This window comes from Artibeus jamaicensis, unplaced genomic scaffold (assembly GCF_021234435.1).
Source record: "Artibeus jamaicensis isolate MK-2021 breed Jamaican fruit bat unplaced genomic scaffold, CSHL_Jam_final scaffold_3272, whole genome shotgun sequence".
NCBI lineage: Eukaryota > Metazoa > Chordata > Mammalia > Chiroptera > Phyllostomidae > Artibeus > Artibeus jamaicensis.
In genome coordinates this window covers 521,592-545,895 of record NW_026522039.1, presented here as the reverse complement: position 1 = coordinate 545,895, position 24,304 = coordinate 521,592, and the positions used below count along the sequence as shown (strand labels likewise).

Here is a 24,304-nt window from a genome sequence, read left to right as displayed (position 1 = left end):
GTGTAGCACAAGGGCAGGGGCTATTCACCCCAACTTCCCAGGAGCCTGCCCAGCACCTTCCCTCATAGGAGATCCACTAGACCCTCCCTATAGATACTTAATGGTCCCACCCTCCCAACTTTTGACAGGAGTTAAAAGTCAAACTTACTGACCTATCACACTCAGGCTTCCCAGGAGTTAATGGCAGATCCTGGTCAGTCTGAGTGTGTCAACTCTGGAGCAAAGGCTACTCCCCCTACTTTTACCAAGCTGACAAGTGCCTCCCCCTGACAGGACATCCACTAACCCCACCATCCTGACATTCAGTGCCCCCAATCTGCTGAACTGGGCTCCCAGCAGAAACTTGGACAGAATGATGTATTTGGCTTTTGGACAAAAGTCATTTTTCCCCTCACATGTCTCCTACTGCAGACCTCCCTTCACACCCAAATCTTGGTCTGCTTGGGCCTGATAAACTCTGCTACCCTCTCCCTGGCAAATCCCTGAGACTTCATCCTACCACAAAGGTCTGTGGGCACCTAGGAGGTGGCAGATAGGCTTGGAACAACCTGGAACTTCTGCCAAGTGGCCTGAGATCCAACCTTGGCACCAAGTTTGAACCTGTATCAATCTGGTGATCATCACTTGCCCCTACCTGGTGACTCACTGAGAACATACCTCATGCAATGTGAATACCCCCACAGGCTATTTCAGGGACTGAGACTAACAGACATCCAACAGGCAGCAGGCAGAGGCAGATCTCAGGTGCCTTGGACTTTTTGCTGATCTGTTCCCAGGCTCAGTGCTGGTGGAATCTGGTCTTGGTTCACAGCTTGGTCCTTCCCACAGACACCCAGGCCCTGCTCAGGCATTCACAAACTGTGGTTGCTCAGGGACTGTCACAGGCAGCATCTGACATTAACCTCACCAGAGTCCTCCCAAGAGGATCCAGAACCAACACATTCAGTGGCAAGATTGAGACAGCATCAAACCAGGATTCAATTACCTTCACAAGCAGCATGTCCAAAGGGAGATCTCAGCAGGCAGCAGGCCCTGCAGAGGTGAATTCAACCTCACGTGGTCAGGGCCTGCAAAGCAGCTTGCCCACTGTAGTCATGGACAATCCTCAAAGTCAGCCAATGTGAGGGTCGACCCCATGCACAAATGGGCCAAAGGCCACCAAGACTCAATTACAACAGGAAGGCTCACAAATCCACACCAGGGACATTCCTGGAGGACCCAGTTGGTGATCAAGGAGAACGCGCTGCTGGGTCCCACAGGACACCTACTATGTTAGGCCACCATACTGAGAGACATTGCAGATCTAGCTAATACATAGAAACAAACTCAAAGAGATAGCCAAAATGGGAAGAAAGAAATATGCTCCAAATGAAAGCACAGGAGAACTCTCCAGAAAAAGAGCTAAATGAAACTGAGGCAAGCAATTCAACAAATATAGAGTTCAAAAAAGTTGTTATAAGGTTGCTCAAGAAACTTTAGTGAGAACTTCAACAGCAGGAAAAAGGAATACTACAATTAAAAAATAAGTCAAAATTGAAGAATGCAATATCTGAATTGAATAATATACTGGTAGGAATAAACCATAGGTTAGATGAAGCAGCAGATTAAATGAATAACTTGGAAATCAAGATAGCATAAAACATCCAATCAGAGAAGTGAAAAATAATTTTTCAATGAGGATATTTTAAAGGACCTTTAGTATAGTATAAAATGTAATAACATCTGTATCATAGAAGGACCAGAAGGAGAATTTTTTAAATTTCATTTCTTTTTAGAGAGAGGGGAAGAGAGGGAGAGAAACACCAATGTGTGGTTGCCTCTTACATGCCCCCTACCAGAGACCTGGCCTGCACCCAGGCATGTGCTCTGACTGGGAATCAAACTGGTGACCTTTTGGTTCACAGGCCAGAACTCAGCCCACTGAGCCACAACAACCAGAGCAGAAGGAGAATTTTTTGTAAAGCAAGAAATTGAGAAACTACTTGAAAAAATAATTACCAAAAGTTTTCTTAACCTGATGAAATAAAAAGACACACAAATCCAGCAGTCCCAGGGGATCACAGACAAGATGAACTAAAGAAGGCCAATACCAAGACACATCATAATTACAATGGTAAAAGTTTAAAACATAGGAAGAATCATGTCTATAATCATTTATCTATTTTTACATATTTGAAAGAGAGAGAAATATACATCAATTTGTTGTTCTGCTAATTTATGCATTCCCTGGTTGATTCTTATATGTGCCCTACCAAGTATTGAACCTGCAACCTTCATATATCCAGAAGGTGCTCTAACCAATTGATCTACCTGACAAGGGCCAAAAGAGAGAATTGTAAAAGCAGCAAGAGAGCAAGAGTTAGTTACCTTGTAAGGAGCTACCATAAAACTGCTGATTTCTCAACAGAAACATTTCGGGTCAGAAGGGATTTGGCATAAAATACTCAAAGTGGTGAAAAGCAGGGACCTACAACTAGGACTACTCAACTCAGCAAAGCTATCATTCAAAATTGAAAGTTAGCTAAAGAACTTCTAAGACAAGAAAAAGGTAAAGGACTTCATCATCACCAAACCAGTATTACAAGAAATGTTAAATGGCCTTCCTTAAGAAGAGGGAGGGAAAAAAGAAAGAGGAACATAGTTAAAAAGAATTAAATGTCAATAAACACACACCTATCAATAATCACTTTAAATGTAAAGGACTTCAAAAGTCAAAAAACATAGTGTAGCTGAATGGATAAGAAAACAAAACACATATATATGCTGTCTACAAGAGACCCACCTCCAAATGAAAGATACACATAGACTAAAAGTAAAGGGGTGGAGAAAGATATTTCATGAAAATGGAAGTAAAAAAAAAAATCTGAGGTAGTAATATTTATGTCAGACAAAATAAATGTTAAAACAAAGGGTATAGGAAGAAACAAGGAGGATGGTACTTAATGATAGAGGGATCAATCAAACAAGAGGATATAACCCTTCTAAATATTTATGTACTGCCCTGGCTGGTGTAGCTCAGTGGATTAAGCACAGGACTGCGAACCAGAGGATTGCGGTTCAATTCCCAGTCAGGGCACATGCCTGGGTTGCAAGCCAGTTCCCTGCAGGCCAGTTCCCAGCAGGGGACGCACTAGAGGCAACCATACATTGATGTTTCTCTCCCTCTCTCCTTCCCCTCTAAAGATAAATAAATAAATAAATATTTTTAAAAAATTTATGTACCAACATAGGATCACCTAAATTTATAAATCAAATTTTGATGGACATAAAGTGAGAGATCAACAGTAATGCACTCACAGTAAGGTATTTTAACAACTCATTGATATCAATGGATAGATCTTCCAGACAGAAAATCAACAAACAGTGGCCTTAAAAGAGGCACAGATCAGATGGATTTAATTAATATCTTCAGAGCATCTCAACTCAAAGCAGCAAAATATGTATTCTTTTCAAGTGCACAAGAAACATTTTCTAGGATAGACCACATGTTATGACATGAAACAAGTCTCAGTAAAGTTCACAAGATTGAAATCATATCAAACATCTTCTCTGAGCATAGTGGTATGAAAGTAGAAATCAATCACATAAAAACCAAAAATATACATGAACACATGGTGTCTAAATAACATGTTACTAAACAATGATTTTGTTAACAATGAGATCAAGAAAGATACCAAAGGATATCTTGAAACAAATAAAAATGAGAACATAACAACCCAAAGTCAATAGAACACTTGGGAAGCAGTCCTCAATCGGAAATTCATAGCTTTACAGGCCCACCTTAAGAAACAAGACAAGCCCTGGCTGGCATAGCTCAGTGGATTGAGCGCAGGCCTGCGGACCACATGATTGAGGTTCGATTCCCAATCAGGGCACATGCCTGGGTTGCAGGCCAGTTCCCAGCAGGGGACTCGTGAGAGGCAACCACACATTGATGTTTCTCTCCCACTCTTTCTCTCTAAAGATAAATAAATAAAATTTAAAAAAGAAAAGAAAAATCTCGACTAAACAATCTATTCTTACATTTAAATGAAGAAGGAAAAGGACAACAAACAAAGTGGAAAGGTGAGTAGAAGAAAGAATATAATAAAGATCAGAGCAGAAATAAATGAAATGGAGTCTATAAAAGCAGTACAAAAGATTAATGAAACTAAGATCTGGTTCTTTGAAAAAAATAAGTGAGATTGACAAACTTTAAACTAGGCACATTGGGAAAAAAGAGACAGGACCAAAATAAATAAAATCAGAAATGAAAGAGGAGAAGTAACAACTGACACCATAGAAATACAAAGGACTGTAAGTAAATACTATAGATTGGACAATGGGTATGAAACAGATAACTTCTTAGAAACATACAATCTTCCAAAACTGAACCAGGAAGAATCGGAAAATCTAAACAGACTGATTACAACCAATGCAATTGAAACAGTAATCAAACCCCCACCACAAATACAATCCTAGACTGGATGACTTCACGGGTAAATTTTTACTAAACTTTCAAAAAAAAACAAACATCTATCCTAACTATTCTAAGAAAGTCAATGGGTAGAAAGACTCCCAAACTTATTCTATTACAGCAGCATTAACCTAATTCTAAAACCAGGTAAAGGCACTATAATAAAAGAAAATTATATTCAAATAGCCCAATGAACATAGATGCTAAAGTCCTCAGTAAAAAAAAAAATTGCAAACTGGATCTAGCAAGATATTAAAGAGATCATACACCATAATCAAGCAGGATTTATGCCAGCGATGTAAGGTTGCTACAATACCCAAAAATTAATAAACATAATACACTACACACGGTAAAAGTCCCATGATCATACCATTACATGCAGAAAATCATTTCATAAAATCTAGCACCCATTTATGATGAAAACGTTTAGCATAGTGTTAATAGAAAAAGTACACCTCAATAAAATAAAGGCCATATATGACAAACCCGTAGCCAGCATCATACTTAATGAGCAAAAACTACAAGTGTGTCCCTCAAGATAGGAAACAAGACAGGGATGTTTGCTTCCACATTTCTTATTCAACATAGTACTGAAAGTACTAGCCACAGCAATTTGAAAAGAAGAAGAAGTAAAAGACACCCAAATCAGAACAAAAGAAGTAAAATTGTCAGTATTTGCATATGACATGATATTGTACACAGAGAACTGTAAAGATTCTACCAAAAAACTACTAAAACCGATAAATAAAGTAATGTAGCAGGGTACAAAATAAACATCCAGAAGTCAGTTGCACTCCATATACAAGTAAAAAGATATGAGAAGGGGTAACTAAAAAAATATCCCATGTATAATTACATCAAAAAAATACCTTGGAATAAATTTAACCAAGGGATGTAAAAACCAGCACTCAGAAAGTTATAAGAAAACAAAGCAATTGAGGAAGACACAAATAAGTAAATGTACCATGCTTACAGATAGGAAAAAAATTAGCATTGTTAAAATGTCCATAATCCAAAGATTCTACACATTCAATGTAATCTCTATAAAAAAAACATTTTTCACAGAACTACAAAGAATAATTCTAAAGTTTATATGGAAACACAAAAGACACTAAATAGCTTCAGTAATTTTGACAAAGAAGAACAAAGTCAGAGGTATTAATAGTATGTTATCTGATATCAAATTATACTACAAGGCTATAGTAATCAAAACAGCATGGTATTGTCATAAAAACAGACTCAGAGATTAATAGAACACAGTAGAGAGCTTTGTACCCACGCTTAGATAGTCAATCAATCTGTGATAAAGGATGCAAGAATATACAAAGGGGTACAAAAAGTCTATTCAATAAATGATACTGGGAAAACTAGATAGATATATGCCACAAAAAATAAAGCTAGGCTACTTTCTTAGACCATACACAAGAATAAAATAAAAAATGATTACAGAATTAAATATAAGACCTGAAACGATAAAACACTTAAGAAAAAACACAGGTAGTAAACTCTCTGACATGGCTATTAGTAATATTTTTTCTGATACATGTCCTGGGGCAAGAGCAACAAAAGAAAAAAATAATACACAGGACTAATCAAACTAAAAAGTGTTTTCCACTGTGAGAGACACCATTAACAAAGTTAAAAGCCAACCTGCTGAATGAGAAAAGATATATTTGCAAATGACGCATCCAATCAGAGGTTAATACCCAAAGTATATAGAGAACTCATACAAGTTAATGCCAAAAAAATCCAATTTAAAAATGGGCAGAGGGTCTAAATAGACACTTCTCCAAAGAGAACATACAGATCAGACAGATGGCCAACAGGCATATAAAAAGATGTTTAACATCACTAATCATTAGGGAAATGACAAAGCCACAATGAGGTATCACTCTATACCTCAGCTTGGCTACCATCAATGAATCCACAAATGACAAGTGCTGATGAGGATGTGGAGAAAAGGGAACCCTCGTTCATTGCTAGTGGGACTAAAAACTGATGCAGCCACTGCGGAAAATAGTACGACAGCGCCTCAAAATATTAACAATTGCTCTGACTGGTGTGGCTCAGTTGGTTAGGCATTGTCCAGCAAATCAAAAGGTCATCGGTTTGATCCTCTGTCCAGGGCACATGCCTGGATTGCGGGTTCAGTTATGGTCAGGGCATATGCTAGAGACAACTGATCAATGTTTCTCTCTCACATCAGTGTTTCTCATCTTCTTTTTACCCCTCCCTTTGTAACAGGGTGCAGCCAAGGGGAGACCCCAAATATAGAGATTTGTAATGGGGTCCACAACTCAGTGTCCCAGAAATATCAGGAAAAAAAAATATATATATATATATACATAGGATGTCCTTACCCCCCCCAAGTTTAAGCTGGGGGATGGGACGCATGGAGGAAGGCCATTGAAAGCTGTTTTACATAGTAACAGTTTGGCAGATAACCTCTAGAATGGTTTAACATATCTATAACCTTAAACTACTTTCATGGATATGTTATACAGCTGTGGCCATGCTTTGAGTCAGAGGGATGGGACTGACTTCAACCCATGTTGTAACTGGGAGGCAACTCCCCCTGGTTACAGAGCCTGGAGATGATTGACTCCACATCACAGGACCACACCTGCCTGGACTTTATTATGGCAGCCCAGTAAAGCTGGAAAAAAATACAGGAATGCTGGCAGCTGTGGCCAATTATGGGAGAAGTTGGAAATGGTGAGGCAGGGGAAGATTGGCACTGGAATTTAAACTTAGGCACAGCAGCCATGCAGGGTCTTTTTGGGACTATGTGTCTTGGGCAGAGAAGAATCACAGACTTCTACTTCTTTTTATGAGATACAGTACCCCGGACTGGGCAGAGGGGGAAGGAAGGACTGTGCATTTGTGGGTATTCTAAAGGACTTTGGGATCTCAATGAAGACATTAAGTTATTACTCTTACATTTCTATAACTCTTTAAATAAATAATTCTTTTCCTTTTCACCAATCTCTGGCATTGAGAGATGTCTTTCCCTTGCAGCGGGCAAGGCAAACCTAGTACAAGGTGGGGGACTCCTGGAGCACAAGGGTAGGTCCGCTCAGTAATAGTATATTGTTCACCCTCCCTGGGTTTGTTCTGTAACACCTTCCCTTCTCTCTAAAAATGAATTAAAACTCTAAAAATATATACTTCATTACCCAGCAACCCACTTCTGGGTGTTTATATAGAGAAAATGAAAATTAAAAAAACAAGATATGTATACCCCTATGTTCACTGAAGAACTATTTACAATTCTCAAGATATGGAAGCAAACTAAGTGCCCATAGTTAGATGAGTATATAAAGCAGATGTAGTACGTATATACAATGGAAAATTACTAGGCTTGAAAATTGAAATCTTGCCATTTGTGACAACATGTAGAGACCTAGAGTATATTGTGCTGAGTGAACTAAATCAGACAGAGAGAGACAAATACCCTATGATTTCACTCATATGTGGACTCTAAAAAACAAAATAAATAAACCAAACAAAGAAGATACAAACTCTGAGAGATAGCCAACCTATCAGATGTAGAGTTCAAAACACTGGTAATCAGGATGCTCACAAAAATTACTGAGTACAGCCACGAGATAAAGGAAGAAGTGAAGGTTATACAAAGTAAAATAAAGAAAAATATACAGGGAACCAACAGTGAAGGGAAGGAAACTGGGATTCAAATCAATAATTTGGAAGACAAGGAAAAATATACATTCTATTGGAGCAGAATGAACAAACAAAAATTCAAAAAAATGATGAGAGGTTTAGGAACCTCTGGGACAACTTTAAACATTCCAACATCCAAATCATAGGGGTGCCAGAAGGAGAACAAAAGAAAGAAATTGAAAACATAATGAAAGAGAACTTCCCCAATCTGGCAAAGGAAATACACTTTCAGAAATTCCAGGAAGCACAGAGAGTCCCAAAGAAGTTGGACCCAAGGAAGAACACACCAAGACACACCATAATTAAATTACCCAAGATTAAAGATAAGGAAAAAATCTTAAAAGCACCAAGAGAAAAGGAGACAGTTACCTACAAAGGAGTGCCCATAAGACTATCAGCTGATCTCTCGAAAGAAATTTTACAGGCAAGAAGGGCCTGGAAAGAAGTATTTGAAGTCATGAAAGGCAAGGATCTACATCCAAGATTACTTGATCCAGCAAAGCTCTCATTTAGAATGGAAGGGCAGTTCTGGCCAAGATGGAGGCATAGGTGGAAACACTGTACCTCCTCGCACAACCAAGTTTATGAACAACAAATATTTCAAAACCAGAATGCAACCAAAACAGAGAGAAAATCAAACTGTACCAAAGTCCAACAACAATGAACCATTCATCCAGATGCATCACAATCCAGCGACCTGGGTTGCCCCGCCCTGGCGAACACCTAAGGCTCCACACCTCATATGTAACATGTGCAAGCAGACCAAAACATTATGGCTCAGGAAGAAGAACAACTCAAAGTCCCAGAGGCAATACTTCTAAGCAACCAAGAGATAGCTAACCTATCAGATGCACAGTTCAAAACACTGGTGATCAGGATGCTCACAGAACTGGTTGATCTTAGTTGCAAATTATATGAAAAAATGAAGGCTTCACTAAGTGAAATGAAGCAAAATTCACAGGGAACCAATAGTGATGGGAAGGAAACTGGGACTCAAATCAATCAAGTAGACCAGAAGAAAGAAAAAAATTACCAAGCAGAAAAGAATGAAGAAACAAGAATTCAAAAAAAAATGAGGAGAGGTTTAGGAACCTCCAGGACATCTTTAAACATTCCAACATCTGAATTATAAAAGTACCAGAAGGGGAAGAGAAAGAGCAACAAGTGGAAAACTTATTTGAACAAATAATAAAGGAGAACTTCCCCAATCTGGCAAAGGCAATAGACTTCCAGGAAATCCAGGAAGCTCAGAGAGTGCCAAAGAAGTTGGACCCAAGGAGGAACACGCCAAGGCACATCATAATTACATTAGCCAAGTTTAAAATGAAGGAGAGAATTCTAGAAGCAGCAAGAGAGAAGGGGACAGTCACCTACAAAGGAGTTCCCATCAAGCTGTCAGCTGATTTCTCAAAAGAGACCTTACAGGCAAGAAGGGGCTGGAAAGAAATATTCCAAGTCATGAAATCCAAAGTCCTACAACCAAGATTGCTCTATCCAGCAAAGCTTTCATTTAGAATGGAAGGGCAGATAAAGTGCTTCTCGATAAGATCAAATTCAAGGAGTTCATCATCACCAAGCCCTTATTATATGAAATGTTAAATGTTAAATGATAATTGTTAAATGTTTATCTTCTTTTTCTTAAAAAAGAAGATAAAAAAGATGAACAGTGAAAGGACAGCAAACTCACACTTATTAACAACCACACCTAAAACAAAAGCAAATTAAGAGGACAGCTAGATCAGGAGTGGAACCATAGAAATGGAGATCACATGGAGGGTTAGCAACAGGGGAGTGGGAGGAGGGGAAGGGGGGAGAAGGTACAGAGAATAAGTAGCATAGATAGTAAGTGGAAAATAGACGGGGGGGAGGACAAGAATAGTATGGGAAATCTATTTCCATGTGTCACCAGAATCTAAAGAACAGGTGACACATGGACATAAACTAAAGCAGGGGAATAGGGGGAGTGGGTATGCAGGGTGGAGGGGAATGAAGGGGGGAAATAAGACAACTATAATGGCATAATCAATAAAACATATTTAAAAAAAATAGAATGGAAGGGCAGATAAAGTGCTTCCCAAAGAAGGTCAAGTTAAAGTAGTTGATCAACACCAAGCCCTCATTATAAGAAATGTTAAAGGGATTTATCTAAGAAAAAGAAGATAAAAATATGAACAGTAAAATGACAACAAACTCAAAACTATTAACAACTGAACTTAAAAAAAAACAAAAACTAATCAAACAACTAAAAACAGGAACAGATTTTCAGAAATGAAGATCACATGGGGGGTTGTCAGTGGGGAGTGGGAAGGGGGAGAATGGGGGGAAAGCACAGGGAGTAAGAAGCATAAATGGTAGGTACAAAATAGACAGAGGGAGATCAAGAATAGTAAAGGAAAAGTAGAAGCCAAAGAACTTATATGTTAGACCCATGGACATGAAGTAAGCATGTGGAGGAACAATGTGAGTGGGAGGGGATGTCCAGGACAGAGGGAGATAAAGGGGGGGAAATGGAACAACTATAATAGCATAATCAGTAAAATATACTTTAAAAAAGATGCCAAGTGGGACTTACTATGTAAGGTCATTCTATCACTATGCTGTACACCTGAAATTAATATGATATTGTATGTAACTATAATGATAAATAAACTGAAATAGAAGCACAGTCACATTACCCACATCTGAGATGCCTAACCCACTTCAGAACACAGGTACCCAATAAGCCACATTCCTGAACACTGGACAATGCACTCAGAATGCACAGCTCTGCACTAGCACAAAGACACATGTCTGGTGTCTAAAGGAAAGCCCTGTCCCTTCCATACACCCATCCCCATCTGATCTCACTTGGACAAAATGGGTATGAGGTTTAATGAGACCATACCAGGGTGTATGGTCTGTAATGTGCCCAACTCACCAACTCCAATCAAAACAAAGTATACCCTGAAGAACCAACTAGAAATGGCCAGGCTGAAGGTGACCCTCTGGCCCCCAGTCTCACAGCTGTACTCCCCGGAGTCCGCCTTCCCTGCCTGCGGCAGCACCAGCCACCGGGTGCAGTCCGAGGCCTCCACGCGCACTTTCGAGCTCCCACTCAGCTTCTTGCCGTCCTTGTACCACGTCACCTGCGTCTGGGCCTGGGCCACCTTGCAGCTCAGCGTGGCGCTGGCCCCCGCCTCGGCCTGCACCTGACTGCGTGCTGGCTGCTCCTTGGCAAATACCACCGAGGGCTCTGGGAGCAGGAAGGAACGCACAGTCAGGGCCCCACAGAGGTGAGTGCTAGAGCCACAACAGAGGCTCAGGCTCCAGATGACCACAGGACCCCCATGAGATTTTTTGGGTCAGGTGATGTGGTGCAGCCCTCCCAGGAACAGGGGTCTTGACTGCTGCCTCAGGACAGAGAGGAAGGCATAGGTGGTGGCAGAGACCTTCCTGGGGGTCAGGACTTGGGGCATGCATCAACAGGCCTCAGTAGCTTCAAGAAAGAGCCAGAACCTCATATTCACCAAGGTCCAAATGCATCCTGCCAAGGATGCCCCTAGCTCCTCTTGGGTCCTCTCAGCCTCCTCTGATCTTTTAAAAGAACAAGGACTTGACTTCCAGCCAGGATGGAGGCATAGGTAGACACACTGTGCCTCCTCACACAACCAAAAGAAGGACAATAACAATTTAAAAACAACCACAACTGACAGAAAATCCAACTGTATGGAAATCCAACAACCAAGGAGTTAAAGAAGACACATTCATCCAGACCATTTGGAGGGGTGGAGACAGGCAGCCGGGGTGGAGAGGACTTTCAGCAAAGCAGTGGCTGGCAGACCCAGTGAGGTGGTAGATTGTGGAATGGTACATGGCGCGTAAGGCAGCTAGCTGACCATGCAGTCCCACATTTGAGTAGAGATAAAACAGGTGAAAATGGGTAGTGTTACAAACCACACAACCCAGGGTCCCGGCTTGGGGAAATAAAGCCTCAAAACACCAGTTGAGAACACCTGTAGGGGTTGAGATGCCCAGAGAAACACCCAGCCTCACAGGAGAATTTGTGGGAGAGACCCACAGGGTCCTAGAATGTACACAAACCCACCCACACAGAAATCTGCGCCAGAAGTGCACAATTTGCTTGTGGGAAATGACTGAAATCCGGCAGAGTGGAGCAAGCACCATTGTTCCCTCTCAGACCCACATACAGCATCACAAGCAGTGAAGTGGGTTACCCCACCCTGGTGAACACCTAAGGCTCCGCCCCTCACTACGTAACAGGTGCATCAAGACAAAAAAAATGGCCCAAATGAAAGAACAGATCAAAGCTCCAGAAAAAATACAACTAAACAATGAAGAGATAGCCAACTTATCAGATGCACTGTTCAAAACACTGGTGATCAGGATGCTCACGGAATTGGTTAAATTTGGTTGCAAATTAGATGAAAAAAATGAAGGCTACACTAAGTGAAATAAAAGAAAATGTACAGGAAACCAATAATGATAGGAAGGAATCTGGGACTCAAATCAACAGTGTGGACCAGAAGGAAGAAAGAAACATCAGACCAGAAAAGAATGAAGAAGCAAGAATTCAAAAAAAAATGAGGAGAGGCTTAGGAACCTCCAGGACATCTCTATATGTTCCAACATCCAAATTATAGGGGTACCAGAAAAAGAAGAGGAAGAGCAACAAGTGGAACTTATTTGAACAAATAATAAAGGAGAATTTCCCCAATCTGGCAAAGGCAATAGACTTCCAGGAAGTCCAAGAAGCTCAGAGAATTCCAAAGACGCTAGACCCAAGGGGGAATACACCAAGGCACATCATAATTTCATTACCCAAGATAAAAATTAATCCTAGAGAATCCTAGAAGCAGCAAGAGAAAAGGAGGCAGTTACCTACAAAGGATTTCCCATCAGACTGTCAGCTGATTTCTCAAAAGAGACCTTGCAGGCAAGAAGGGGCTGGAAAGAAGTATTCCAAGTCATGAAAAACAAGGACCTACATCCAAGATTGATCTATCCAGCAAAGCTTTCATTTAGAATGGAAGGGCAGATAAAATGCTTCCCAGAGAAGGTCAAGTTAAAGGAATTCATCATCACCAAGCCCTTATTGTATGAAATGTTAAAGGGACTTATCTAAGAAAAAGAAGATTAAAAAAATATGAACAGTAAAATGACAGCAAACTAACAATCATTAACAACCACACCTAAAACAAAAACAAAAGCAAACTAAGCATATAACTAGAACAGGAACAGAACCACAGAAATGGAGATCACATGGAGGGTTATCAACAGGGGAGTGGGAGGGGGAGAAAGGGAGAAAAGGTACAGAAAATAAGTAGCATAGATGGTAGGTAGAAAATAGAAAGGGGAAGGGTAAGAATAGTATGGGAAATGTAGAAGTCAAAGAACTTATATGTATGACACATGGACATGAACTGAAAGGGTAATGTGGATGGGAGGGGGAGTGCAGGGTGGAGGGGAGTGAAGGGAGGAAAATGGGACAACTGTAATAGCATAATCAATAAAATATATATATATATTTTTTAAAGATTTTATTTATTTATCTTTAGAGGGGAAGGGAAGGAGAGAGGGAGAGAAACATCAATGTATGGTTGCCTTTCATGCATCCCCTGCTGGGAATTGGCCTGCAGGGAACTGGTCTGCAACCCAGGCATGTGCCCTGACTGGGAATCGAACCGCGATTGTCTGGTTCGCAGGCCCGTGCTCAATCCACTGAGCTACACCAGCCAGGGCCTAATAAAATATATTTTTAAAAATTAAAATAAATAAAAGAACAAGGACTTCACATTTCTTACCTCTAATTCTTTTATCCACCTCTATGTTAGTTTTATGGGTAATTTCTTTTCCCAAATTGAAGCACCTATCCCTCCCCAAGGATTTGCATAAGCAATGAAGAGCCAGCTCCCCCTTGCAAGTGCTAGATACAGCTGGACCTGCCCCCCACCCACCAAGCCTGGGAGTTGCTTGCTCACTGCAAATGTGCAGCTGGAAATCCACAGAGTGCTCGCCCACACGACATGAATAGGTGCCCTAGTCCTGCCTGCTGACTGAGTCGGCCACCAGCTGGTGCCGCGTGCCCATGTCCTCTTGCGAGAAGGTGAGCCAGAGAAGCTGAGCTCCACACCATCCTTGACCCAGCACACAGGCACGTGGGCCTCCACAGTCTCACACTCAAAGTAGGCTGGGCCCCCTGTCACAGTGTCCAAGCAGCCACCGGCTGAGTCCTTGTGCAGAAAGGGTGTGAGTCCTACAAGTATGGCAGGGATTAGGGGCAGGAAGTGCTTGGACTGTGAGCATGCCCACCACACACTTGCCATGCAGGTGCTCAGGGGTTTGGAACCACATGGAGCCCTGGCTTGGCCCAGACCAGGTGCCCCTTCAGACAAGGCCAGCTGCTGACCTCCAACCACCCATGAACTGTTAGGACTTCCCCACGGAGTCCCTGCCTCTACCAAATAGAACCCTGCCCCCACTGTCCCCATAGAGTCTACCTCACAACTCACAACTGATCCCCCAACAGAGAACATCAGCTCCCATTTCCCTGACCCTGTAGAGCCTGCCCAGAGCAGGGGTACAGAATGCTGAGGCTTTGGCAGCAGCCAAGAGAACATAGAAACACGTGGATACACACATACCTTGCACTGACAGCTGGTAAGTGATGCGGTCCCCACGGCTGACACACTCGTACAGGCCGGCGTCATCTTGTGCCACGTCTCGCACCAGTAGTGCCCACTGCCCTGCCAAAGTCTGCACCTGGTACTTGGGGCCTGGGGGTAGTGCTCGGCCATCCTTGAGCCATGTCACGGTTGCCACCTGGTCTGACAGCTCAGCCAGGAGCTGTGCCTCCTCATGCAGCCGGGCCAGCACCTCCCGAACTTCTGCTGGATGGTTGGTGCTCAGCCCTGGGGCCACTGGGGGCCCCCAGAGGAGGAGAGAGAGGGTGTGAAGGGAGGAGAATGTGGTTGAAGGGAGAGGAGGAAGTGGACAGAGGGAGAGTGGGCAAAGGAGGAGTGGACAGAGAGTGGAGGAGAGAGAAGGGAAAGAGGAGCAGATAGAGGGAGACATGAGGCTATGTGTCATCAGGAGCCGCCAGCCCTTCATTCACTCACACACTGTGGCTGGGGACAGCCACCAGGCCAGGCAAGCTGCTCTACTTCCCCCACCCCACCACTTGGCCCTGCTTATCCAGGCCGCACTCCCGCAGCCCACCAGCACTCTCCAGGGGGCCTGAGGCCTGGGGGCCCAGGTCCTGCTCTGGCTCCTACCCTCAAAGGAAGCAGAACTTGGAGAGGCCCCAGGGGTCAGGGGCTGGGTCCCCTACCTCAGACCTCCATGCAGATACTGCTCTCAAAGCCATTGGCCACGAACTTGAGTTCAGCACAGTGCAAGCTGGCAGGCACTGAGTGGATAGTGAGGGCGTGCCGGATGCCATCACAGAGGATCATATACATGCTGCTGGCCTTCAGAGCCTGCCTGTCCAAGAACCACTTGCCCACTGAGGCCAAAGTGAGGTCCACAAAGAAGATCACCTCACTGCCCTCCACTGCCTCTACCGCCTTCAGAGGCGTCTTCACAGCTAGCTGAGGGGCTGCAGGATGGGGCTTCAGGAAGGAGCAAGGCACCTGACCTCCCTCCCATCTCCTCCCCCAGAGTCTGGGCCCAAATGCACCCTCCAGGAAGCCCATTGAACAGGTGCGTAGCAACCATGAAGGATCGCAGGGCTCAGGACTGTGTGGGGTCAGGTTAGAGCCATTCAAGATCCCCTCCAGATCTCACAAGCCCAGAGGTGGAAGGTACAGCTGTGCAACCTGGTCCCCTGGGGCGGGAGGACACAGACAGGTTCCTGTGGGATGCAAGTCCTATCTCAGAGTCCCTTCTCTTTCCCACAGAGGAGGCTCCAGCAGCATCAGGATTCCGGTAACTCACCCCAATAAAGAGGCTCTAGAGTCACTGTGGCCTCACTGAGGCTGGGCTGTGCTCTAGGTATGGGTGCTTCCATGGAGAATGCCCTACAGGCCATGACCTGGCAGTGGTGGGGAAGAGGGCGTGCCACACTTACCCAGGTGGATGGTCCCCGGGAACTCAAGGTAGGCGCTCTGGCCAAAGCTGTTCACAGCTGACACCCGGAATTGGTAGTCTCCCTCCTCAGTCACGCAGGCCACAGTCACCTCAGGCGTGGCCACCCACTCAGTCTCATGGCACCGGCTCCAGCTATAGGAGCCCAGTCTCTTCTTCTCCACCAGGTAGCCATCGATGGTAACAGGGCGGTCCACACAGAGTGGTGGGGACCAGCTGAGAGTCACAGAACTCTCTGTCTTGGCCTTCACCACAGGGGCCTCAGGGGGGTGCGGTGGTGGCTTCCTAGGGGCTGAGCAGAGCACAGGCCCACATCACCGACTAGGAGCTCCTCCCTAACCCCAGGTCCAGGATCATTCTGGAGGAGGGAGGGGATCACAGAATCCCCAGTCCCACTAGGGAGCACTGCTCTGATAATCTGAAATGACCACAGCCTGGGGTGAAAGGCTGGTCTGAGGGGAGGCTGGGGGCCCATAATGCTTGGCCTCGCCCTGTGGCCATTTCTCTGTTTGAAGCAGAAAAGGAACCCTGGCTTCAGCAGCCACATTTGGCCCAGGGCCACCATAAACTATGTGGCCTGGGGACAGACATCTTCCAGTGCTCAGCCTTGACTCCAACAGTGCACTGGGGTCTTGGCTGGACAGTGACTGAGGCAGAGCAATGTGACCAACCTGACGGTACTGAGACTGCGTGGAGGGGCACACCCTGCCCCCAGCCAAGGGCTGACCCCGTGTGGATGGGCAGAGTAGGGAACTGCCAAGGAATCGACAATGTAGACTCCAAGGCCACAGAAAGAAGATACTTACACAGGACATCCTACACACACACACACACATTGTACTTCTAGAACAATCTACGCCTTCTAATTTGGTTGGTGGAATGGGAGGGCTATCAAGATTCCCACTGTGCCAATGCCTGGGGAGACCATAATGAAGGAGGGCCTCAAACAATTAGGGTCTAAGGAGCCAGACCTACAGCCTAAACTCAATGTGCCCCATGCCCCTCCTGAAGCTACAGAGCACAGATGGGGGCAGTGCTGGACCCAGCACCTGGATGGTGGCAAGGGGCACTGCTTCCTCTGGAGAGGCCCTTCCCAGGCCCTTACCTGACACGCAGAACTGTGTGGATGTTCGGCAGTCCCCAGCCACAAAGGCCACCTCGCCCACATCTTCCAGGCTGCACTGGGCGATGGTCAGCGTGTGGCGTGTGCTTTCAGCGGTAATGACCACACGACCTCCAGCCACCACCTCTTTCTGGTTCCAGAGCCAGTGGACAGGGCCCTCTGGCCTGGCCAGCTCCACGCAGAACAGGGCAGTGTCCCCAACTCGCACCACTGTCTTTCTCGGGAGCTTCCTGGTGAGGTTGCCTAAGGTGTAGCAGAGCCAGGGACTGGTCAAACCAGACTTTGCCAGCCACCCCTCCAGTCTCATGGACCCTGCCCACACTCCACATCCCCTTTCAAGTGGTCCCCACCCACCCACCTAGTACTGCGAGCTCAGCCACAGTGCGACTGCCCTCAGCTGTCTCACAGATGTACACAGCATCATCGTCAGCCGAGGTGTTGTGCACAGTCAGCCGGCGCTCCATGCCCTCCTCCTCAATGGCATACTTGGTGCCGGCCCACAGCCTCGTATCTTCCTTGTACCATAGAGCCTGCATGGTCAGCAGTGGCACCTCACACCGGAACGTGGCCGACCCCTTCTCCTGCACCTCCAGGTCCTGCAGTCGGGTCTTGAAGGGCACCACAGGTTCTGTAGGGAGAGGGATGAACTGAGTGGGGCGGTGGGCTGGGCAGGGAAGAGGGGACATGGGTGGGGCACTTAGAGTGTGGTGGGTGGGGTTGGGAGAGGGAAAGGGTGGTAGGGGCAGTGCAGGCTAAGGGCAAGTAGGTGCTGAGGTGGGGGCAGGAGGTATGGGTGGGAGGGGCTGCAGGGCAGGAAGTGAGTGGGACAGCTGAGGAGGAAAGAGGAGGGCAGGGAAAGGGGACAGAAGTTAAAGAAAAGAGCCCCTCCTCCCAAATATAAGAAATCTGGAAGAGAAAAGGAGCAATAAGTCTAGCAGTCCCCTGAGCAGACCCCCGCTGCTAGCCCCGCAGTTAGGCAGCAGACCGAGACCTGACAGAAATGCTCATTCCCTGGGTGCTGGCTTCAGGCCACATGCATGTTCTCACTGCAGCTTCCCAGGCTCCACTGGAATAGGGGGGCATTGACAGGCACAAATGAAGAAATTGATGCACCCATGCTAAGACAAACACGCCCAGTCCCCAGTCTGAGATCCTACAGCGGTGATATGTATAAGAAGGTGGAGGCAGGACTCCCAACTAGAGGGGCCACTGTTGTAATGGAGAAGAATACACGAACCTCCCAACAAAACCTGCCCACACCTGCCTGGGCCTGCAAACAGGAGCCTACAGACTGGCCAGAGCCACCTCCTGCTGCACAGCAGCCACTGGCCCCAAATTCTCTGCTCTGCCTCACTCTTCAACAGGGAGACCCCATCAGCATCCGGGGCAGGCTCAGCTGCGGGGCACCCTGACCATCTCCCATGGGGAGGGAGTACTGGTGACAAAGCGCATTCTCCTCTACTCTTGTTACTCACAAAGACAGGGGATGGACTCAGGGTCATCCTGGTGCCGTCTGCATTTTGCATTTTGCGGGCAGGTTAAAGGGAGAGCCGCCTGGACTCCCAGCTCCCCATTCACTACCTGACAGACCCGGAGGAGCCGCTCCTGCGCTCAGCGGCAGTGGCTACAGCACGGGTGCGTGGCGCCCAAGCTCACCTCTAACAACGACCAGCACAGAGCTGTAGGTTTGGCCCACGAGGTTGGATGCTGTGCAGGTGTAGAGGCCACGGTCCGACTGCTTGCAGAAAAGAATCTTGAGCACAAAGTTTTCCTGAGCGTCCTCGTACACCACGTGTCGCCGGCCCTCAGCAACCAACTGCCCATCCTTCTTCCACACCGTCTCCGGCTTGGGCTCACCCGTCACGTAGCAGCTGAGGCGCGCGTGCTTGCCCTCGGTCACCGTGCAGGTGCGTGTGCCCGAACCTGGTGGTGAGGCTGGGGCTCTCTCAGCCCACATGGCCTCGCGCCGAAGCTGCAGGTGCGCCAAGAGCGCGGCTGTAGAAGTCCCAGGCGGGCCTGCGGAGCCAGCATCCGCGTCTACTGTAAGCGCAGCGTCGGCGCTGGCGGTGCCCAGTGGGTTCTCAGCGCGCACCGTGTAGGTTCCACCATCGCGGGGCCGCGCGTCCTGGATGCGCAGCGCACTCGCCTCGCCACTGGCCTCCACAGTCATTCGCGGGGCATCAGGAACTCCCAGGCGCCTCCCATCCTTGGCCCAGCTCACTGCCATAGGCGGTGAGCCGCGCACACGGCAGCAGAAGGTGGCTTCCTCGCCCTCACGCACGCGGATGGACGTGGGCCGCAGCAAGAAGTGGGGCACCTGCTCTGCACACGCGGCCTCGGCGTTTACCTGGAGGCCCACTGCTGCGAAGGCCTCGCCGATGGCATTGCGCGCGCGGCACAGGTATTGTCCGCTGTCTCCTACAGCCAGGTCCAGGATCGTGAGGCGGTACTGGTCGCCATCCTGGGCCAGGCGGAAGCGAGTGCCTGCCTCCACCGGCTGCTGGTCCTTTTCCCAGTTCACTTGTGGCGTGGGGTTGCCCACAATCTGGCAGCTCAGCGTGGCGTCCTTACCCACAGACACCACAAAGGCCTTGGGCCGGGTCAGGAATCGGGGCGCACCACTGAATGAGGAGTGATCCATGGTGGAAGGGGAGGGGAAGGGCGGAGACCTACGAGGTGGGCGGGAAAGGTATAGTGGAGATGAACCTCTGACGCACCCTCCCATCCGACCCTACTTGGCTAACCCAGTTTAATCCAGGTAGATGCCTGCACACGCCCCTCCCCACAGCCCAGGCTGCATCAGAAGGCAGGGTGGTTCAGAAGTGCAGATTTACCTCTTTCTGAGATCTTGGGGTCTAGTAGGTGAGCAGCTCCAGCCTCTCCTGGCAGATTCAATCCCACTGCCCAGACCCCAGGACTAGCTGAGCACCTGTTCCAGAACACCACACCAACATCTAGGCTGCCCTATTCCTGTGAGGCATCTTGCTGGGGCACCAGCTTCTTCCTGCACCAGCCATGCAGTACCTTGCTAAGTAGACCTGCTATATCCCCTCAGTCACTCCAACTGCCTCAAGTGTCCTGTCCCCTCCCCTCCCCTCCACACACTGCTGCCTCCTGGGGCCAGAAACTGCAGTCTGTCTATGTTTACTCCACTCAGTGAGGGAGGCTCTTTGCTCCAGAATAGGTTTGGCCACCCACTGTGGGAGGTCCACGGTGGGTGTCCACTGCTGGCCTGTCCCTGTCTCTCTGACTGTGGCATACCAGAGGTCACAGGCTCTCCTCAAGCCCTGGGCCCAGAGCACTACCTTCACCTCCCCTTGCCCATGTTCTTCCCCCTCCCTAAGACTTTGGGCCCCACGTGGGGCTGTGTGCAACTCAGGCCCCCTTGCCCAGTGGTGCCCACGGGGAGTCTTATGCACAGGTCTGTCCCACCTGCAGCCACCCTAGGCCAGTGGGTACCTGACCTCTCCTGGGGTTCCCCACCCTCTCAACCCCTGGGAGACTGCGCCCATCAGTGGTCAGGGAAGAAATGGAAACACTGCAGCTGAGCTCGTCCTAACAGGACAGCGCCCCTAGCCCACCAGGCTGCGGGGCACCTCACTGTGAGCCCCTTTCTCCTCCCTTCGGAGCTTGGAGGAGGACTGCTGGGTAGCATGGTCAGCAGTGTGCCTGCAGAAGACAGTGGAGGCTCCCCCAGGAAGAGCCAGGGACCTCTAGGCTGAGACAGCCAGACCGGTTAGCTGGACCAAACCTGGAGCCAGTAAGTGTGGTGGCGGTGGCAGTGAGAGATGACATTTTGACTCTGTGGCTTCACTGTCTGGGCACCCTGTGTGGGCAGGACTGGCACCATCAGTGCTAAACGCCCTCCATGACGCTGGCATCCACCTACCTGAGGTCACCCCCACTGCTTCCAGGACAGCACCAGGTCCTCCCTATGGGGGCTTCTGTAAGAATAGCAAACACAGTGGGCTCCTGGGCTCTAGCTGGCCACAAGCATTTTAACCCCCTCCATCCCAGGAGCTGAGCCTCCAAGCCTTGAGACAGGGGCTGCCCACCCTGGAGGATAGAGGGTGTCTCTGGGTCCTCTGCTTCTGGCTCTGTAATTCAGGACCTAATCCCCCTAATCCCTCTGGAGGTGGCTGGGCCCAGACCAGCCTGCTGACTCACTGTGCAGTCAGAAAGTCTGTCCCCCACCCCACCAGCCAACCCCGCTTGGCCTGGCCTGGAGGGCCTGGGAGGACCTGGGCAGGCAGCCAAAGAAGCCCCACCTCCACAGACGCCCCTGGCCTCAGCATTCCTCTGGGGGAAAATTACTTTGACACTAGGTCTCCTAGGATCCAGAGCTATTCTCAGTGACACTCCAAATCATACAGTCAGTGTGTGGGTTCCCCAAGGCAGGACACAGCATCCTCCTTCACCCCCCACATATCCAGAGCAGGCACCAGAGAGTCTGCTCCCAGCTCCTGAGTGAGCATGTGAGGGTGAGGGGCAAGGAGCCACCTCCACAGCCTAGGCCTCTGGGGTCAGAAGGTCAGGGAGAGAACTCCCATCTCTCACATGTTTAGAGGGGGCCACCCCAGCCTCAGCAGGTGTACAAGGTGCTCCTGGCCTGACAAGGGTAGGCAGAGACCCTGAGATTCTCTAAGGCTGCTGGGGACTATGCTGATGCCCTGCTCCCCACCTAGGCCTATGTTCCCTACTCTTGATGTGGCAGACCCTGGGGGTCTGAGAAGGCCCACCCAGACACGACAGCCTCAGAGCCCCACTGCAACTCCACAGGGCAGGCATCCCCAGTCAGCAGGGCCAAGTGCCCCAAGCACTCCGCAAGGAGTCCGCAGCTGCCCATGTTCAGGTCAGCTAGAATAGGGACCACACAAGGCAACCTCTGGGCAAAGGGACACATGCAGTGGCCTCCTTCCCTTGCCACATTGGCAGAAACAGGCCTCAGGTGGGGGCCCAGGAGGACCTCAGCCCCAGCCGGACCTCAGCCCCAGCCTCCCAGGAGGCCCCTTCTCCCTCCAATGGACACCTGCCTGGGAAGGACACTTCCTGTGGATCCCCAGAGGCCCCAGCTGGGCACCAGCAGGAGCCTCACTCCAGCACCGAGACACCCATCCAGAGTTGCTCCCCACCGGTCCTGGGGCCCTGGACTCCCATGGTGGGAAGTGGCTCCAGCCTGAGGGCAGAACCCTCCTGGCTCTCTCCTCACCCTGCTGCCTTCATCCTCCCAGAAAAGACTTCAAGGGCAGTTCCTGGACCTTCACCCCCCAGACCACTAAGCCAGGCTTCCTGCTCACCACAGGAAAATTCTTTCCTGGAGTCGGGTGTCACTACTGCTCTGGCTGTCCCCACTACTGAGCCAACAGGCCTAAAATAGCCCCAGCTGTCAGCACGCATCCATGTCAGCCAAGCTGGGGGTAGGGCTAGACGGACCCCCAGGCCACCCTGGAACGAGATGGGGCACACAGCCTCAACCTCCCAACCTGGTTGCTCCCTCTGTGTGTGGGGGCCTGGCTCAGGTCACTGGCAGGGCAGGAGCTGGGATCCAGGCCCCCAACCAGGGAGCAGCACAGACTAGCCAGACCCTACCCCAGGCTCCTCTGTTGCCAGAGCCATGACCTTCAACCAAGCCACCCCCCCTGGGGGGCTCATGGAATGGCCCCTACCGCTGCCCACTCTGCCTTCTCACCTGTCTCAACCGGGGACTCAGAGCAGCACACAGACCAGGGACTCAGATGGTGGGGCAGGGGCCACCAGGTCTCACCCACCTCTCACGGCCCAGGACCGGCACGGATCCTGCCCAGCAGCCTGCACTCTGGCTGGCCCTCAGACTGGACAGGGACAGAGGACAGGCGGATGCTGTCAGTTGGAGAAGTCTGGGCCCGCCCCTACCCTGCCCCCACCACCCGCCAGGCAGCCCAGCCCAGCTTCAAAATAGCCTGGCTATCACTTCCCCGATTGGGTTTCACCCCAGGCCCTAGGTAGGCAAAGGGCAAAGGCTCAGGGTGGATGGGGGGAGTGATGGTGCTGGTGGGGCAGGGGCCCCAGCTGGTTAGGACCCCTCCTCAGATCAGCACCTTGGAGTGCAGGCTGGGAAGGAGCCCAAGAGAGCAGGAACCACCTCCAGGAGAGACCCAGGACCACATGGTCCCAGGGGATCAGGGACCATCCAGGGGCAAATTGCTGGCTGAGCTAAGACACTGATCACACTGGGCAACGGGTCTGCACTCAGACCATGGTTTCCACACCGGTGCAGAGGAAGTGCCCGTGCAGCAAGATCTGGGCTGAGTCCTGGGCTGGGACACATGCCCTGATGCTGGGTCAGGGGGTGGGGGAGTTAGGTAGGGGACCAGAACAGCACCCCATGGTGGAGGTCAGCCCATGGTCACCCTACAGGGAATGCCCTGGGCTCAGGGAGGGTGCAAGGGCTGCCTCCAGGTCCTGGCCTGGCTCTGCCCTCAGAGAAGGTTCCCTGCAGACAGGACCTCCTCTTTCTGACAAGGGCACTGGGGGCAGGGGCTAGCCCCTTCTAAGGAAAGGCCCCAGGACTCCTGCCAGGTGGCCCCTCTCACTCTAGGCCAAGCTCACCTGCCTTTCTGGACAGCCTGGAACACTGACCTCTCGTCCTTGGGCCAGGGCCATGGAAACAGGGAGGAGGCAGCCCCCCTAAGGCCACCAACATCATCTGCCCCTGCCCACCCCAAGGGCATACCCCCTGCACCCCACCTGACCCAAGACCTCTCCTTGGTCACCTGGGGAATGGTGCCAAGGTCTCGGTCATCTTGAGTTGCCATAACAAACACCATTTATGGCTTACAATTCTGGAGGCAGGAAAGTCCTAATGAAGGTGCTGGCAGATTATTGTCTACTGAGGTTCCCTTTCTGGGTCACAGAGAACATCTTGTTGTGTCCTAATGTGGTAGAGAGAGAGTTCTGATCCCTCCTCTTCTTGTGAGGACACT

The 24,304-nt window shown here is 48.7% G+C and overlaps 1 protein-coding gene across 1 annotated transcript in view; it reads right to left on the bottom strand.

The window, feature by feature from the left end:
- OBSCN (obscurin, cytoskeletal calmodulin and titin-interacting RhoGEF) overlaps window positions 1-23,166 on the bottom strand; it is a 132,295-nt gene extending 109,129 nt beyond the window's left edge. Inside the window, 12 exon segments of the mRNA XM_053657057.1 lie at window positions 292-295; window positions 11,104-11,369; window positions 14,116-14,241; window positions 14,244-14,390; window positions 14,779-15,054; window positions 15,465-15,731; window positions 16,203-16,511; window positions 17,325-17,585; window positions 17,701-17,970; window positions 18,999-20,011; window positions 21,232-21,286; window positions 23,032-23,166. Of these exon segments, the coding sequence (XP_053513032.1) occupies window positions 292-295; window positions 11,104-11,369; window positions 14,116-14,241; window positions 14,244-14,390; window positions 14,779-15,054; window positions 15,465-15,731; window positions 16,203-16,511; window positions 17,325-17,585; window positions 17,701-17,970; window positions 18,999-19,983 (2,911 nt within the window). The 5' untranslated portion in view covers window positions 19,984-20,011; window positions 21,232-21,286; window positions 23,032-23,166.
- Window positions 23,167-24,304: the final 1,138 nt, after the last annotated feature.